General features: G+C 47.3%; 1 protein-coding gene across 1 annotated transcript in view; it reads right to left on the bottom strand.

Moving 5' to 3' along the window:
* The window catches only part of FBLN2 (fibulin 2), a 94083-nt gene that overhangs the window by 22660 nt on the left and 53078 nt on the right, over window positions 1-18345 (bottom strand). Inside the window, exons 4-7 of the mRNA XM_066195477.1 lie at window positions 9749-9860; window positions 8058-8187; window positions 3644-3830; window positions 1932-2138 (exon numbers count right to left, since the gene is read on the bottom strand). Coding sequence (XP_066051574.1) covers window positions 1932-2138; window positions 3644-3830; window positions 8058-8187; window positions 9749-9860 — 636 coding nt within the window. The remainder of the gene's footprint in view (window positions 1-1931; window positions 2139-3643; window positions 3831-8057; window positions 8188-9748; window positions 9861-18345) is intronic.

An 18345-nucleotide genomic window follows, 5' to 3' on the forward strand; every position in this document is an offset into this window, starting at 1 on the left:
CTGAATAAGCTAGAAATTGCATATTTAATTTTTAAAACGTTTGCTGGATTTTAAATACAGTGGCTTTCATTCGGTATTTGATGGGAAAAAAACAAAACCCAAACCCAAAAGAAGCCTTTGACCTTTTCCTGTCCATCCTATTTCAACACAAACAACAAACATCTTTACAAGCACAGGGTACTTTGGAATGACTTTTGTACAGCCAAGTGGAAAACATGACAGCTGCTGTCTGCCACTAATATTTTCAACAGACAGTAATGTTAAAGGTATCACGAAGGAAAGAGCTCCGTTACATCAGTAAGACTAACCCAGTTTATCAGCACCATCAAAACAGAAGCCTAAATCTACAGGGCTAAATTCTCCCTCAAGAGGGATGTGTCCTGTTCCCACTGAGTTCCAAGTGTCACCTGGAGCAAAGTGTGAGCTCCAAAACTGTGACAACCTTAAATGACCAAGGGTGACTGCAGTGTAGGTTTGGGGGATGGGAAGAGTGATTTCCCTAAACAAATGGAGTCAGCACAGACACATAACAGGCTGTGGAACAGAGACAAACCAAAATTCTAGCCAAAATTCACCTGAATTCTCACAGCCTGAGTGGCTTTCCCAGGAATGCAGAGATGTGCACAGACACAGCGGGACAAGGAGAGCTGAAAGGTCACTGTGCCACATGTGGTTCAGCCCAGCAAAGACACTGAGGCTCCCCACCACCTCCCCGAGCCTCCCTCAGCCTGCCCTGCCCTGGCCCTGCCACACACCTCTGGGGTCCCTCAGTGTCCCCTGCCCCTGTCACAGTCCCATTCCCCAGGTGAGCTCTGCAAACCCCTCTGCAGCCCTGGGCACAGCCCTGAGCCCCGCAGTGCTGCCGATCTGCAGGAACATCACTCCCCAGATGATGTTTCACACGGAGCTCCAGCAGAGGCAGTGCTGGGAGAGGAACAGCAAAGCAAAACCACAAACACGCTCCAGGTGAGCAATCAGGCCACACTTGGCAGGGCTAAAATAAGAACTTTTCTTTGCCTCTTTTGGATGAGGCTCCTTTCCCAGAATTTCAATATAAGCAGAGCAGACAGCTGCCACAGGAACAGTCAAATGCATTCTTGAGGTAAATGCTGTAACAGCAAATTAAGAAGGATGACGGACACAGTGCTCATTGCTTGGCTTGGGCAGAGGATTAGAAGCCTAAGGAGTTCTGTCATTGGATGGAAACACTGCTTTTGCCCGTTAAATAACACAAAGCACTTGTAACTTATACGAGGCTTCAACTTTCTGGGTTATCTGACTTGAAATTGTGCCATTGGAGAACTCCACACAGCAAACAATTACAGCACAATAGACTTTCTTTCCCAGACTTCCACCACACTAGATAAATTTAGAGTTTGTTGTCACTGAAGGATGTTAATGATTTTAGATAAAAATCAGAGCTCAGGAAGCAATGCTCTCTGTCTGAATTGAGTTTATCTAAACTTATCTAAAGAAAATCTAACTGAAATACAAAATTACTCTGAAAAGAACAGGTATCTCTTTAAAAACCTTCCTCTTCTGAAAAGTGCAAACACTCTTAATTCGAACATACGGAACACCACCCTTATCCCATGCCACCAAACACAAAAATTAGGCACAACTGAGTTTCCTAACTTATCATTTTTCTTTACATTGTACAGTTTCTACAGAACATGCAGAATTTTAAGAAAGCAGATTGCCTTGTGAATCACTTCTTATAGTCCACAAAATCCTTTGTAATTTACAGAGCAGCTGTCCCTAACAAAACATCAGGAAAGCTCTACTTTGAGTCCTGAAACTGAAATAAACACGACAGACAAACCTGCATCAACAGCCATCAAAAAAACCTCAGAGAAGCTGCAGAGAAAGTAAAGAGAAGCTTGATTTGAGAGCAGGTATGAAGACCCTGCCCTTCACATCCCTTTTCTGACCTGGAGAGCAGCTGGTGCCATCCTCCTGCAGGGTGAACTCGGGGAAACAGGAGCACTTGTAGGAGCCCACGGTGTTGATGCAGAGGTGCTGGCAGAGCTCCCCGCCGTAGAGCAGACACTCATCCAGGTCATCCCCAGGCAGGCTGTTGGACAGCTCGGCCTCACTGCTGATGGACAACGCCTCGTGGTGATCGTCCCTCTCTGAAACTGCAGCAGAACGTCTCTGACAGAGCTGTTGGGGGTGGCACTGGACACAACGGGGGGTGTGGGCACACGATGCCAACTACAGTCAGATCTACCCAAAAACAGTTACTGCAAGGGTGAGAACAAAGGAACCCACCCTGGAGATAACAGCGTTGTGCTGGAGGGCCAGCTCCTCCTGCCCTGAGGCTGCAGGGACAGATATTTCACAGAGCCACTAAAAAACTGTCACAGGGGAGGTCACAAGCTCACCTTGCACATGCCCCATTTCCACTGACATCTGAACTCAGGTACTGTGCTGACCCCTGCCTGAAACTGCCCCCACACTCAATTTTGTATTGCAGGAGAAGAAGTTACCCAGTTGGGTTGGAGACTTTCCAACACCACAGTTTGTTGGTTTCTCCTGTATTGGCATTAGCAGTGTCGCTGTCAGGCACTGTCCTCCCTAGTGCTTTTAAACACCAGCCACGGCTGGACCACGTGCTCCCATTCCTGACCCAGCCTGACAAGGCTTTCTGTGACATTCTAATTAATCCTTCAGTGAGTTTCTCAGTCAGCTTTTCTTGAACACACACAGCCAAAGCTCCTTGCTCAGTGAGGCCTCAGGAATATTCAAGGATGAGAAACATCCACAGCTTCCTTGCTTTTTCCAACCTGCTTTAGGAACAAGGAAACCTGGGCTTGATACGAGAGGAGACCAGCTGTGTTCCTGATGCCCTGTTCCCATCAGCAGCTGCCTGAAGGTGTGGGTAGGGTCCCTGCTCCCTCCTGAAGGTGTGTGTGGGGTCCCTGCTCCCTCCTGAAGGTGTGTGTAGGGTCCCTGCTCCCTCCTGAAGGTGGGTGTGGGATCTCTGCTCCCTCCTGAAGGTGTGTGTGGGGTCCCTGCTCCCTCCTGAAGGTGTGTGTGGAGTCTCTGCTCCCTCCTGAAGGTGTGTGTGGGGTCTCTGCTCCCTCCTGAAGGTGTGTGTGGAGTCTCTGCTCCCTCCTGAAGGTGTGTGTGGGGTCTCTGCTCCCTCCTGAAGGTGTGTGTGGAGTCTCTGCTCCCTCCTGAAGGTGTGTGTGGAGTCTCTGCTCCCTCCTGAAGGTGTGTGTGGAGTCTCTGCTCCCTCCTGAAGGTGTGTGTGGGGTCTCTGCTCCCTCCTGAAGGTGTGTGTGGGGTCCCTGCTCCCTCCTGAAGGTGGGTGTGGGATCTCTGCTCCCTCCTGAAGGTGTGTGTGGGATCTCTGCTCCCTCCTGAAGGTGTGTGTGGAGTCTCTGCTCCCTCCTGAAGGTGTGTGTGGGGTCCCTGCTCCCTCCTGAAGGTGGGTGTGGGGTCCCTGCTCCCTCCTGAAGGTGGGTGTGCGGTCTCTGCTCCCTCCTGAAGGTGTGTGTGGGGTCTCTGCACCCTTTTGAAGGTGTGTGTGGAGTCTCTGCTCCCTCCTGAAGGCATGTGTGGGGTCTCTGCTCCCTCCTGAAGGCGTGTGTGGGGCAGAGCCCCTGTCTGCAGGGTCCCAGTCCCCAAGGACACTCACCCTTCTCGGGGGTCGCCGTTGGCAGGGGCTGGGGGTGCCTCCTGATCTCGGGCTGGACCAGGGGATCCCCCCCTTCACAGCAGGACAGCATCACATGGCTGCAGGGGTAGCCCAGGTTGATGTTGGACTCGCAGCTCTTCCCCTCGCTCCTCAGGCGCAGGCCCAGGCTGCAGCAGTCACAGCATTGCTGCAAGACAAGGGCAACGTCAGCAACCAGCACTGAACAAACTGCCAGGGCAGGGCTGGAGTCCCCGGCCCTGGAAGTGGTCAAAAACGTGTGGATGGGACACTTGAGGACGTGGTTTAGTGGTGAGCAGGGCGGTGGGGCTGGGTTTACACTTGCACTTGATGATCTCAGGGGTCTTTTCCCATGTTAACAATTCTACTCTGTGCTTTAACACGGCCTCAGGGATGAGCCCACACACACCTGGAACTGATCTGCACTCTCCTAAGCAATGGAGCATCTGGAAAAACATTTGGAGTGTGGATAGCTGTAAATACCAAAGCTTTACTCGTGCTTCTTTTTGCCATTGTGCAGCCACAGCAAACACAAAGCCTTGGCTGTGCCAGTGGTTCCAGCAGCTCCACACGCCAGGAAGGACTGGGGCTGCAGGTCAGCTCCTCCCAGCTCCTGCTCACAGGCCTTGTTGTGTGTGGTGTGAACAAAAATTATCAACAAAATAACACAGACCTGCACCTCCTTCCATTAGAGCTCCAAACGTGGCCAGTTTGAAGCGAGGCGAGAGGAATTTGGAATAGCACAGACGCGAGGGTCAGCAGCATCCCAGCCCTGTCAGGTGTCAGTGAAGACTCTCCTCTCTGCACTGCTGCCCTGCAAACCTGCTCTGACCTTTAATTACCTGGCCGTGCTCTCAGCATCCTGCTGAGACTGGCTGGAGGGGGGCCAGGGTGTATTTGATGAGTTATTTCTCTCTTTTTTCCTTCCTCAGAATATCTGAGCGGCACCTTCACTGCCACGTTCCTCTCGCAGTTTGCTCTGCTGAAGGCGGCAGACAAAAACTGTGTGCTGCTTTATCGGCCCCAGACAAATCCACTGCACAGTCAGGCCACAAAAAGGGCCTCAGATAAATGATACCGAACTCAGAAAGTCCACGCTGAGGATGCACAGTGGGTACCTAACCAAGCAGGGGAGCTGAGGAGCTGTGATCTCTGCTGCAGAGACAACAGGGCTCACACCTGAGCTGGAGAAGCCTTTGTGGATTTGAATTTAAGTGTCCTCTCACCCCTAATGTATTTATTTATGTATTTTAGCTATAAATAACATCTGTTGCACTGGCAAAAAGCAGAGTCTCTTTCCCCTTTGATACCTGCTCACTGAGAGTTTGCAGTTCCACTGGAAGAGCTTCTCTGAACCCAGAGAGGAGCCCCCAGCCTGTTCCAACATTCCCCCTGTGGAAAGGGGTCAGACACAGGGAATGAAGGGCAGCATTCAGGCTGGCAGCAGGAGCCCTGTCAGCACAAAGTCCAAGGACAGAGCAGCTCCCAGGAGGGAGATCCCTGCCCTGCGCAGGGCAGGTAAGAGAGGCAGTGTTATAAGGAGGAGGGAAATGGGATCACTTTTCAACATTAGAAACCCAAACTGGGCATTCCCGTTAATCCAGAGCCTGTCTCCAGCAGGGAAAGCCATCCACTGCCTTCTCAATGCTCAGAATTCTTCTGCTGGGTCCTTTTTTCAGGACTTTTTGGGTTTTTGTGAACATTTCAGGCTCAGTGCACAGCCTGGCACATTCAGCCAGCACTGATGGCTGCCGCTCACATTTTACAGCCCTGCTTCCCAATCTGAGCAATCCCCAAACATCATAAACAGCAGACATTACTCACATCTGCAAATATGCACAGCCATAAGGAGCTCCCTTCACGTGCCCAAATACATTTCTGAAAAACTTACAGCACAGGTTTGAAGAGGGTGAATTATTTTGTACACTAAATAGGCTAAATTATCTTTTCAAAAAAATATTTTAAAAAACCCCGAACCCTAGCAATAATGAATGGTGGCCATGCTGGAAAAGGGAAAATTCCTCTTGCCATCCTCCCCAAATCCAGAACGCTCAAATTCAAAATTTTATGAAAAAGAAATTTCTGTTTTCTGCTCTTTTTTTCTTAGTTTGTTTTAGCTCAGTTTTGTTACCTTCAATATGCAAAATAGAAGTTCAAGAAAATACATGGTTTTACTGAAGTGCTGTAAAATATGCAGTATTTGCCTTGAAGACCCTGGCTTCTTTCAGCCATGGTTTGATTCACAATTTATCCCATGTGCAGGCATGACAGAGGGTATTAAATCAGTCATACATCTTTGGGCTCGCATATTTTCCAGGTGAACAAAACCGTCTCATTTTCCAACGGAAAAACCTGTTCGCTGAGAATTTTCTTCTAAAATGCAAAAATTGGAATGCCTCAACCTCCTGTTAGCTGCTTGTTGAATTTCCCAGGAATTCTGCAACTGATTTAATAGCCAATATGATGATTTTTTACCTTGCAACTGAGAAACCCACCTTGAGAACCATTCCTTGGTTCACAGCTTTCTGCATTCCCCTCAAAACCAGCTTTGCTGGAATCCTGCATAATTGGATTTACCAAGGTGGAGTCTCCATCCACCAGGGAAATTCCCTAAGGCCGTGCTTTTTGTGTTGGAGTAACTAACAATTAAAGCACCCTGAGATTAGGTTGATTTAGCACAGGCTGAACTCCTGGATCTGAAAATCCAGCACTGCCACATTCACCTTGAAGCAAGAGGTGAAAACATGTGAAATACCTGAAGACCTACAAATGTTTGTAACGTGGAGGTAAAACCCTGACTTTTGGCAAGACAGTGTAAATATCTTTCTGGGTTTGGGGGTAATTAAAGAATCTTTCCACGTAAACTTTTTTTGATTTATGCCACAGCATTTGCTAAAAGCAGGCGGCTCAGGGGAAGCACCACTATGGACTGTCAGCATCTTCTGCCAGATCCCCTCTGAAACAATGTTTAACCACAATGAAATTACAAAAACCTTTCTTGTAATACAAAGCATTAGAAAGCAGTACAAAGTTGGATTATTTTTGTATTACAGCAGTACATGCTGTAATGCTAAAGTAATAAGAAGTCTCAACAGTCTCAATATTTATTGATTTTTTTCAAGCAGTAGCTGCAATGACTCAAGAGGCTAAACGAGCTAAATAGGTGAGTGAAGCTGTTCAGTAATTTTACTGTCCCAGATGGTTTATCTTAAGGGGAAATTCCCATTGGAGCTGGCATGAGGAACCATTCCACGGGAGTATTTTGTCACTGGTTTCAGCTCAGGCAGGAATGATGGAGCTCTCCCTCCCCACCTGTGCCTGAGGAATGGCAAGTGTAATCAGGCTGACTCCACAGCCCGGCTCTGCCTGGCATGCAAACCACCCCTGCTGAAAACCTCAGAATAACAATTCTGTCACATTTCAGACATATTAATGTCTTCTCCCGAACGCACAGATTCTCCTTTTACTGTAATTATAGGCTTCGGACCCAAATTAACAATGGTTCTGAAGATGACAAACCAGCACAGCTAATTAAACCTCAAACCCTGCAGTGGATGGCCACTTCCGTGCTTTTCCAGTGAACAATTATCTGCGAGAATCTGCGATGTACAAGAGCAGATAGAACTAATCAGGCTCCTGCTGAGCCGACGGAAGCTGCATTTAAGCTGAGCTATAGCTATGTAAATTCTGATCGGAGGGAAATGAATTCTGAAAGGCAGTGCTCTGCTGAAAACAGGACAGGCGAGCTGCTGAATCTTCAAACTGGTTTAAATTGGTTTGGCTCCACTGGTTCTCATAAAGCAAATCTCATTTATCTAAGCGGAGGCTGTGGCTCAGGATTTGTGATTTGTGCTGTCCATTAATGGTTTGCCTTTATTTATGAACAAAAGCTTCCATCATCATCTAAACGCTTGTTCCTCTAGTCCAGCATTGTGTGGCACTGGGAAAGGGGGCCACAATTCAACACTGCAGCCAAGAAAACTGCCCAGCAATGGGTTTCACATTACCTCCTCAATTCAGTTTTGCCCCATCATTTTCTAAATTCTTCTACACTATAGCTATAAAAACTAAAATGGACTTTTTGGCTACTTCCAAAGCGAGGAAGCAAAAGCAATGCAGCCAGTTAGGTCTATGAAATGGAGATGGAAATTAATTCAAAACAAGTTTTAAAAGGGGCTACAAACTGTAATGCCAACAGCACCATTTCACTGCCACATTCCTGCAGCTTCACCTTTTCCATGCCCCAGGGCAACGCAAGAACAAACCCTGCTGGAGGCAGGCAGGGAGGACACCTTGCACACCTGCACAGAGCAGGCAGAGTTGCTCACCTTGTGGGACAGCTCACCTTGTAGTGCACCTCACCTTGTAGTGCACCTCACCTTGTGGGGCAGCTCACCTTGTAGGACGAGCCGGTGCAGGGGTCGTTGTCCTCGGGGCCACACGTGTCCCCCTCCTTGGCAGCCACCATCCCAGCCAGGCAGCTGTTCTCCCTCACCGTGGACACACAGCACTGCTTCTGGGCAATCCTGCAAGGGCCACCACACTGTCACACTGTCACAATCCTGCCAGGGCCACCACACTGTCACACTACACTGTCACACAGTCACAATCATGCCAGGGCCACCACACTGTCACCCCGGGCATGGTGCTCTGCCATGCTCTGGAAACACCCCAGTGCCACCTCAACCACCCCACTTCTAACACCTAAACATGTGCAGAAAACCCTCCTGGCAGAACGGGAATTAATTTTAATTAGCGTGTACTTTGTATCACTCTCCTGGATCCCTGGAAGTGTCCAAGGCCAGGCTGATCAGGGCTTGGAGCAGCCTGGCATGGTGGAAGGCATCCCTGCCCATGGCAGGGGGTGGGATGGAATGAGCTTTAAGGAAATTTCCTTTAAGGAATGAGCTTTAAGCTCCCTCCAACCCAAATCAGACTGGGAGTTGGTGATTCTGCCTCTTACACTCTTTAGGCAGTGAGCTGAGCTGGAGCAGACCCTTGGGAGCTGCAGGAATTGCAGGGCTCCAGCACAGACAGTGCCCTGGGGCTGGAGAGGGGCAGGGTCACCAGCTCTGCTCACTGGCACAGCTCCCAGGGGCAGCAGCAAGGTTTTGTCCTTGCTTGCCAGGCTCTGAGGACACAGACTGGAACACCTTTTTACATAAAATGTTTTCTTTAGGCATAATATTTACAGGCAGACTCAAATCTTTGAAACAGGGACACAACTGAAATTTTTCAAGTAAGACAACTGAACCCCTGATCTCCTACTCTTGTAAATCCCAGCAGGTTCACAGGGACTGAAACATTTAGGATCAGGCTTTTTTCATCCAAAACCAGCCTCAGATGTGCAGGTGCAACTCATTAATGTACTGAATTTGCACCTACTCAGGCCGGGGCTGGACTTTTTAATCTGCCTTTACTTCACAGACAGTTGGTTCGTGTCTGATCCCAGTGGGGGGATCCCAATCTCCCAGGACCTTCAGACAGGTGCAGTGATACTCGTTCTGATAAAAGGGATAAGGCCAAAGCTTTTCAGTGCTCTAAATGACGGGATCGGTTTTTGAGAATGTGAGTGTGGAGTGAGACTGTCTTCATCCCTCCCCAGGAGCTGCTCCAGACTCGTGGGGTCCAGGTTCCCCTGCAGCCACCCCTGTCCTGCCGCTGTGCACAGGGAACCTGGCACCCTGACCCCAGCAGCAGGATCAGGCTCCAGCAGAACCAGGCAATGAACACATCCTTGAATGACACGAATAATCACTGCGTTCAGCACTTGCCGAGGGGAAGCCAAGCTCTGCCCTTCCCGTTTAACTGCAACTCCACAGATGGGCAGAGAATGGGAAACAGGAATCTGTGCTCACCGGAGAGACAAAAAGAATCCTTAAAAAGCTTTGGGTTAGATTAGATTTCGGGCAAACGGAGGGGGAAATCCTGGCTTCTAATTAGCCGTGAGTATTGCCAGTCTACAACTAATTCAGACAAGGAATGACACAGTTCCCAGTCTCCGGGACATCCCACGAAGTACATTTGATTTCTTCTCAAGGGCTATTCTTTATGCCAACCGAAAACGTTCCGTTTCACCTTACGTACCTGCAAATATCACCATCCATTCCACTTACAGGGATTTCTGTGCACTCCCCGTTGTCTATAGCCCACTGCTGGCCAGCTCCACAGCAGCTCTCAATCAGCTCCTTCGTGGAACCTGGACGAAACACACGCACAGGGTTTTTTAGATTATTTTGTATGGAATGGATCTGGTTTAACTCTGCTTCTTAATTGAGAAGATCTTTAAAACAACGATAGTTCAGGGTGGGGGTTTTCCCTTTCCTTCCACATTTTGTTTGGTTATAAGGAAAAAAAAAAGACACAACAGATACCTGAAACATGTTGACAAAATTGATCTAGTGATACCTTTCAGGGGAGAACACCAGGAGGAAATTAAGAGTTTTAAATGCTACAAATGACATAAATGGTTTGAAGAAAACTCCATGATTGACAACTCTGAACAAAATCCCTGAAAAATCATGCTCGGCCACTTGATGCAAGTTGATTTAGTCATTATGCTGCTTCAACGGTGCCCTCACTACACAGGCTGGGTTAGCATAGAGTGCCCCAGCCTCGGAGGGTTCAGCTGGCTTTAAAACACAAGGAAAAGGGTTTGGGAGGCTGTTTCGCTCTGACTGTGGAATACTGGCACTAAGATGTAGACAGAGAGGTGGACATGGAGAATGCTGCTCTAGTTTCCACATTTTCCTTTGTGGATTTCCACCGAAGACGGAAATTTGCAGGTTGCAGTGAAAATTTGCAGGATTTTGCAGGATCCTCTATTCCTACTGCACAGACTTAGGGCACTTTGCTCTCTACAAACAGTCCAAACCAGAGCTGGGGCCAGTGCAGGGGCAGGAGGTTAATGACCAAAGCCTTTTGCATCCCCCAGCCCTGCCCAGCCCTGCTCACACACCGTGGCTCTCAAGCTATGCAATGCTTTCATTTCATGCAGAACATTAACGATCTTCAAATATCCTCGAGTCCTGAGAGCTGTATCAGGTGTAAGAGCTGCTCTGTGACATTGGAGGGTTGATCTATGCAGTTAAACTGGCAGGAAATACATCCAGTACCAGGTAATTACAACACATGGCTATAAACCAGCAAAATTTTAACAGAGTTTTAATTCGCTCCCTCGGTGGAGACTCCATTCATTTTTCCAAGTGCTGAAATACCTTTGTTGCTCTTGCTGGAACATGAGAACGGAGCAGAATTTAACTATCTACATTGCAGTAATCTACATGATTTATAATTCAAATAAAAGCGAGTTACTCATTCCTCACTGGAGATTCAATATCAGATTGCTCTGCTGAAGTGCCACACTATTAAACAGTCATATTTGCAAAATATATTGCCTTTTGTTGTGATCTTGTTTAATGAATAATTAAACCCAGAATGAAGTTATCATAAAATAAACAAACTACTGCATTTTATCTTCATCAGGAATTTTAAGAAACCTGGAATAACTCATAATAGGACTCATGGACATTAGCATGGATTTATGATATTTTAATTCTCCATTAGGAAGAACAAATATACACAACTAAATACATACACACGACTGAGGATCACAGAGCTTCTGTGCTGGATAGATATTTTCAGCTCTGTGTGGATCAGACTTTGAAACGCCAAAACATTCAAACAGAGCTTTGTTTATTTGGGGCTTCCATGATATTAGCAGATTTAGAAGCAGATTTGCATCTGTTCCTGGAAAACAAAGTAATTTTGTTTGAGAACTCTGTAATCCAGGGGTTTTTTTTTATATACTGTGTGAATCTTTGATACTTCCTGAAGTCATTTCACAACCCACCTGCTAAGAGAGAATTTGCTATTTATAGATTTCTTCACTAAGGGAAAAAAAAAGAGATAATTTACATCAGGCTGCACTACAAAACAACAGCATCTTCCTCACTTGTTTGCAATTCAGAAACTCACCTCCTGCAATTAACACTCCGCAGTGGTCTGAAGATAGGAACTACAGAACATTTTGGCCTAATCGCAGAAATTTGTGCATTGTCTTTTAAAGACACTTAGAAGTTAATTCAAATATTTTGAAAAAACATTTTTTCCCCTCAGAGAATTTTAACTCTTCCCTGCCTGTGCTTCAAAGTGGTCTCAGTGCCTGACCCAACCCTGAGCAGCAGTGGGATGGCCTCACGCTGACCCAGGGACACATCCAGGTTTTCCATGCTCACAGGATACCCACAAAGCTTTTACACGCTGAGAATGTCAGCTTTCAGCTACAAAAATCTGCTGTGGGTGGGTGTATTTTTAAAAGTTTAGTTGCCGCTCAAATTGAGGAAAACACAGTTAAAGGCTACTCAATTATTTCCTCCCACTGTCACAGTGAACCGTAAGTTTGTTGGAGCACCGATGGAGACAAAGTGGATTTTCATAAACTTTCCTCCCCTTTTCCCCTCCCAGTGTTGACAAATTATATTTCCAGAGTGATAAATCATCAGCGAGCTCAAGAAGGTCAAAAAGGGATAGAATAGCTCACTTTCTTGCCAGAGCTTTTTCGACACTGAAGTTTCCCTGCTTTCGGCTTCACCTGAATTTCCACTCAGACCACTTCACACCTTTAACACCTCCAATTTGGTTGCTTCCTCCCATTCTCACTTCGGGTCTGTAGCTCTGCAGAGCATTTGCATCGACTGAATAACTCCTATTATACAAATACCGGTTCTTGGAGCCAGCGCTCCTGACTGAGCCGTCAGCAGCTTCATCCATCATCCCGCTCCAAGCGGATCTTTTGTCTAAGCAGAAAGATAGACAAACCTTAAGACATCAGCACTTCCTCACTGAGCCTGGTAAACCGCTGGCACAGGGTGCCCAGAGCAGCTGTGGCTGCCCCTGGATCCCTGGCAGTGCCCAAGGCCAGCTTGGACACTGGGGCTTGGAGCAGCCTGGGACAGTGGATGGGCTTTAAATCCCGTTGCACACAAATTCTTCTGAGAGTCTACAATTCCTCACACGATGGGAGCAGCAAGGACTAAGCCATCACACCACCCAACCCACCCAAGAGAGGACAATTATTTCCATTTCTACTAAAATTACTCCAGGAGTCCCATACAGTAACTTCAACTACAGAGAGACCCAAGCAAGGCAGACACAGTGCAGGGGCCGGGATAGAATCGCTTGACTTCAGGCAGAGGTGAAATTCAAAGCTGGTATTAACCCCAAAAACGATTATCTAGAAGGCAGGGAAAGGCAGAGTCCTGCATGAATCACCCGGAGGATCAGGGTGTCAGGGGCAGGGCACTGCCAGCCCGAGGCACCCACATCTCTTCCCTGCTGGCTTTAATTCCAGCTGTTAACTGCTGCGTCAGCACTCACATGTGGGACAGGCAAAGGTCATCCTCCCAAAACTGAGCTGAGCTCTCGCTGCTATGATGGAACTTCCTACTCCATTCCTACACCTGAGGAAAGTCGTTTATCTTCCCCAAACCCAGAGTATTTACACTTGCACCCAGCACATACACTTAACAAGAACTGTTGGCTCACACTGGAGAAAAAGAAATTGTATTTCCTTATCAAATACCTGACAACATAAAAGCATGTATTACGAAAAATAATGACAAAAACCTCACAGAACAACTTGGTGGAGTTCTTAAAACACTGAAAAATAACTTTTTCCAGTGGGTGTTTTTTTCCGCTCCAACCCCTTCACCATTTAAAGCTTAAATAAATAAATAAACAAATAACAAAGTACTGTAGCGTTACCCCTTAACAGGTTGTCATTTCCTATCTTATCAACAGCCTGAGAGACTTTATTAAATTCCCTCATTGAATTTCACCATTTAGGTGTGCGCTGTAACATGTTCTCAACTTGATTTATCCGGGATGGCTGGGAAGACGTTTTAATGAGGAAGGTAAAGAGGAGAAGAACATTTATCTTGGCAAAGACAGGGGAGGGGAGAATGACAACACGGCCCCAGAGCCAGCTGCTTTCACTCCAGACTGAGCTATCACTTAGGTCATCGAGGCTGCTTAAGCTCTCCCAGGAGCTGTTCCCAGATAAATGGGCAGAGGGTTTTACCCCGTGCAGGTTCCTGCAGCTCCTCCAACGCTCAGTGCTCAGGACTGACTCTAAATCTCCCCGGAATGAGGGCAGTGCTGAGTGTTTCCATGACCAAACCACAGTTAGCTCACTGCTGGGGATGGGGCTTTAACCCACGTGCCCTCCTCAGCCTTTGAGCCTTCTCTCCTTGGAAATGAGGGAAAAGCAGATTGCAGGAGAAACAGGGGCTGAGCTGAGCATCCAGCACACACCTCACGGATTCAATTCAGTGCCTAAAACCCTTTCCCACCACCCTCTTCAACTCCTGCCTGCCATGCCATCACCACGGCAGTGTGAGCGAGGTCCATCACACCTGGAGCAACCTGCCTTCATTTTAACCCTCAGACAGCAAAGTGTTTCTCTACGCTCTCCCCCATCCTCTGAAGACATCCTTTGGGAATCCATCCCACCACTCAGCCAGGACAAGTTCCTGTTACATCGCCTTCACTCCTTGGGAACCATCTGCTTTCTATTTCAACCTGAAAACATTCTGTTTCCTACGTTATTCTTTTTTCATGAATTCCTGATGCTGGCTTGCTTGGCAAAACACAGAGAGCCGTGTCTGCCCCGAGGCACAGTGAAAAACGGGATAACCCAGGCTGAACGTTGGTTTTCCTCCATACAATGGAGACATACATCAACACAGCCTCAGCCAGGCTTGTTTGGCACATTTTGTTCAAAGTGTGAATGAATAGCAACCTTATACTCCCTCTGGCTTTAGCTCTGGATAATCCTTGTAAGTCAAAACTTGTATTACCTGTGGCAGAGGCCAGATAATTTAGACGCTGTTTGGTCTTCAACGTTTCCATGACAGCATCCTTTATTAGATCCAGCTTGAAAGGGGGGGGGGGGGGGGGGACAACTAAATAAATTCTTTAACCCTTTTCACCAGCTCCAAAGCCCAGCAATTCCTCTTCCTGCCGTTTCAAAATGTATCTCATTTTGCTGTATCCCTCTGCCAGGGAGTCTGAGGCAGAACAGTTCATGCACAATCATCCTTCTATCAGTTCCAATAATAACTCAGAGCAGGCAGAATGTTTCTTGCCCTTCAGCACAGTCTGGGCTGTGTCTTCCCCCTCAACCCTCCTTCCCCAGATATTGCACAGAGTGTATTTATTCTGGCTATTAACTTTCCAAAGAACTGAGGCTTTGGAAGGCCTGGTTCCGATTATCCTTGTAATTCCTGTCTGAAGAATTTTATCTTGGGGAGAGCAAGCTCTTTGCATGATCTGTTTTGTGGCTAGGTAGGCTTCTTTCTTCAAAGCATTTCCACCAGCCCTGCTTAATTTTAAAGTTAAAATTCAGAGGAACAGTGTTTATCAGGGAATGTAGTCAGGGGCTACCCCTCAGAGCACTTGGGAAAATTAGGCAGGATCATTGAATCTGCCAAGCACTTCCAGAATGTTCTTAATAACTACAAAACCTGTTGTTCCTAAAAACTACAAAACAACTACAACTACTGAGCCCAGGCTGTAATGGTAACTAAATGACCAGCTTCTGGAGAAAGTAAGAACAGAGGAAACAACACAACTTGAGAAGGTAAGAACAGAGAGATAATGACATGACAGCAGCAGCCAGTGGGCTGAACAGTCCCAGGAGTGCTCCTGACCAAGCCTGTGCCCTCCGGCTCTGTTCGCCTGAGGACTGTTGACAAAAAGATTCTGAGCAGCAGAGGAAGGAAACCTCCCAGTTTCACTGAGTGTCTAATTAGCCATGAGGGATGCTTAAACTGAACAGAGGAGCTGTTGTAGAGCTCCATCTCCTTATTTGGGAGCCCTCGAGGACTCCTTGCTAGCCCTTGTCAGGTTTATAATCATAAATTACATTGTTCCTTTATTTTATGATGATGTTCTGAAGATTTCCTCAGGCTTTCCTTTACGAAGTTTTGTAATCAGGGTTTGGGCAAGAATTTCAGCAGTACTGATGGTGGCCCAGGGCATTTCCTGGATTAATGACAGGCTGGAAGAGCTGATGGCCCCCAGTTCTGCCTGGCTGCTGTAACCCCAAGGGGGTTTAAACTCGCCAGACTGCACCCAGTGCCAGAGCAGTTACTGTGAAGGAATTTCAGTGGGACACTTAAGTCAACAGCAAGGAAACAAACCTCCTTTTATCCCTTACAAAAGTGGGAGGAAATACTAATTTGAATGGGCTGATAATGATGTTTAGATTGTTCCAGGGGAATTTAGCAGCCCTAGCAGGAAGCGCAGCAGGAAATCTCTCCTTTGCCACGCAGCACGCCTCAGAACCACAGATGTTTGGAAACAAGAGGGTCTAGTTCCCTAAGACAGGAACGGTTTGGGGTAGAAATGAGGAAAACGGAGTTTTTAACTTCTAAATGAAGCACCTTGTTCGATGCTGTTACTGCGGTTGCACACAGCAGGGATTGGGAGACTCATTTTGCCCATTCCCATTTCAGACTTTGACTGTCCAGGGCGCAGCTCAGGGTAACCCCGCAGCACACCAAGGGAAACACATTCACAGGAACTGTTTCATTCCCAAAATCCTTCCTCCCTGACAAAAATCGACACCACTCAGATCACACACAGAATTCCAACGATTTGTTTCAATTCCGTGTCCCTAATTAAAAGCAGCATAAAGTCACTCACTCACCTGTGTTCATCAAGACAAATGACACTCCTGTAATACCTGCACTGCTGCTGAAGTCACCTACAAACAAGGCAACGCTTGAAAATAACTGTAAACTATGGCAGAAGTGGCTGTTTTCACCTAAAGCTGGGGTTTGGTGCTGCCCAGAGGCTGTTGAAAATAAGATCCATATGAGGCCCTTTGTGGTGACGCAGCAACAAGAAAGGAACAAAGTGTCTGGATTCTTACAGGCAAACAAGTCTGGACACTGCTGGAAAAAGACAATAACTTGCTGAGTCATCAGGCAGGAGGAGGGATAGAAGTGGTTGGAACACTGGGCTCGGGGTGTCTGAGAGGGTTTGGAGCATCACCAAGCTGCACACACCCACACACACAAGCACAACACTTCGGGAGGCCACAATATTTCCCATTTTTCTCAGGATTTAATTCAATAACGCTAAATAGGTCTTTCATAAACTACTCCATAGGAGCAGGACCCTGCATACTATTTACTCTCTCCGGCAATATTACAATTTTGGCTTCTTCCTGCCAGGATCTATTTTGTTTTTATTTAGGTTCAACAGTCACACCTTTCTCTGCTGCACCTGCAACCACAAATGGATGTGAAATGGATCTTTAAAAGCAAAATACAACACTAGGGAGCATGGACAAGCAAACCCAAAGATCTCAGTAAAATGCCAGTGGCATCCCCTCATTTTCCTCATCAGATGCAGTTCCTTTCTACTGAGTTCCCAAAAGTCCTCTTGTCCTGAGAAGGGGCTCTGACAGTGCCAGCAGCACATCCTGCACATCCCAAACAGGACCCTGGAGGCAGGAAAGGCAGCGAGCTCCTGTGGGAAGCACCGTCCTTGCCTCGGCCAGGCTCCAGGTCACATCTAAACCCACAAACCCTCACCTCAGGATCCAACTCCTGGGATTGTGGGCGTGCAGTTTGAATAGAAGTGTGTGCTACCACATGGTGCAAAACTTAGAGTTTAAGGTTTTAGAATATAGTTATATATATATATATATATATATATATATATAAAGCAAGATGGAGGATTTAGGGCAGAGTCCTTCTTTTTCACCTTCTTCCTCATGGGTCTTGGGTGGGATTTTGTAATTGGGTAGAAAAATCCACATTGCGGGTCACGGGCGGTTGGTTGTCGGGTTAAAAGTAAAAATAATTCAGGTGTCATTTCAGGAAGGACTGGGAGACAGGTGTGGGGTGCCATGGAATGGGACAGCACATTCTGGGCACAGCCTGAGCCCTCCCTGTAGGGAATCCATCTTTCCTCCTCAGGGGAGAGGGTCAGCCTTGAGCTCGCTGCTGCTCCAGCCAACAAACACTCCTGGTGAGCTGTCAGCTGTGTCCCAGTCACTGCAGGACATCAGCTGGCACAGGGAACAGGGGCCACACAGTGGGGACAGGGGAGGGACTGCTCCCCTCCACTACAGAGCTGGAAATACGGGTCACAATCTGATCACAACCTGACAGCTTTGCCACTCTGTAAATCTGCAGTGAGAAGGAAGAGGGGTGGAGGGAAGGTGAGATAAGTGGTGATAACAGCGTATCAACACACAGCCCTGCAGTGCCTGCAAACCAAAACCAAAGCCTGAAACCCTGCTCGTGTCAGACAGGTGGGTCCTTATAAAAATGTGAAGTAAAACCTCAACATTTTCAACACATTAATGTTCTGGAAGGCCACTGACCCAACCAGCACAAGCTGCAGGTATCTAAGATGCATTTTGATTCGAAGGATTTTCCGCTCCTTCTCACAGACAAGATAAAGCTTTCTGAGCTCTGAGTGTCCCCACACTCTGGTGTTCAGCACAAGGTCATGGGAGAAGGTTTTTCTGCAGCAGCAGCAGCACAGCTGAAGGTTGAAGTTGCCAGGCCAGGGGCAGCTCCAAAGCTGTGGGACAAGAACTCCGAGCTGTGCTTCCTTCAGCAAGGGTCAGGACCACCAACAGAGTGTATTGGCAGGGCTGCTCT

Source organism: Chamaea fasciata, unplaced genomic scaffold (genome assembly GCF_029207755.1).
Source record: "Chamaea fasciata isolate MVZ Bird 193981 ecotype frontalis unplaced genomic scaffold, bChaFas1.0.hap1 SCAF_13, whole genome shotgun sequence".
Classification (NCBI taxonomy): Eukaryota; Metazoa; Chordata; class Aves; order Passeriformes; family Sylviidae; genus Chamaea; species Chamaea fasciata.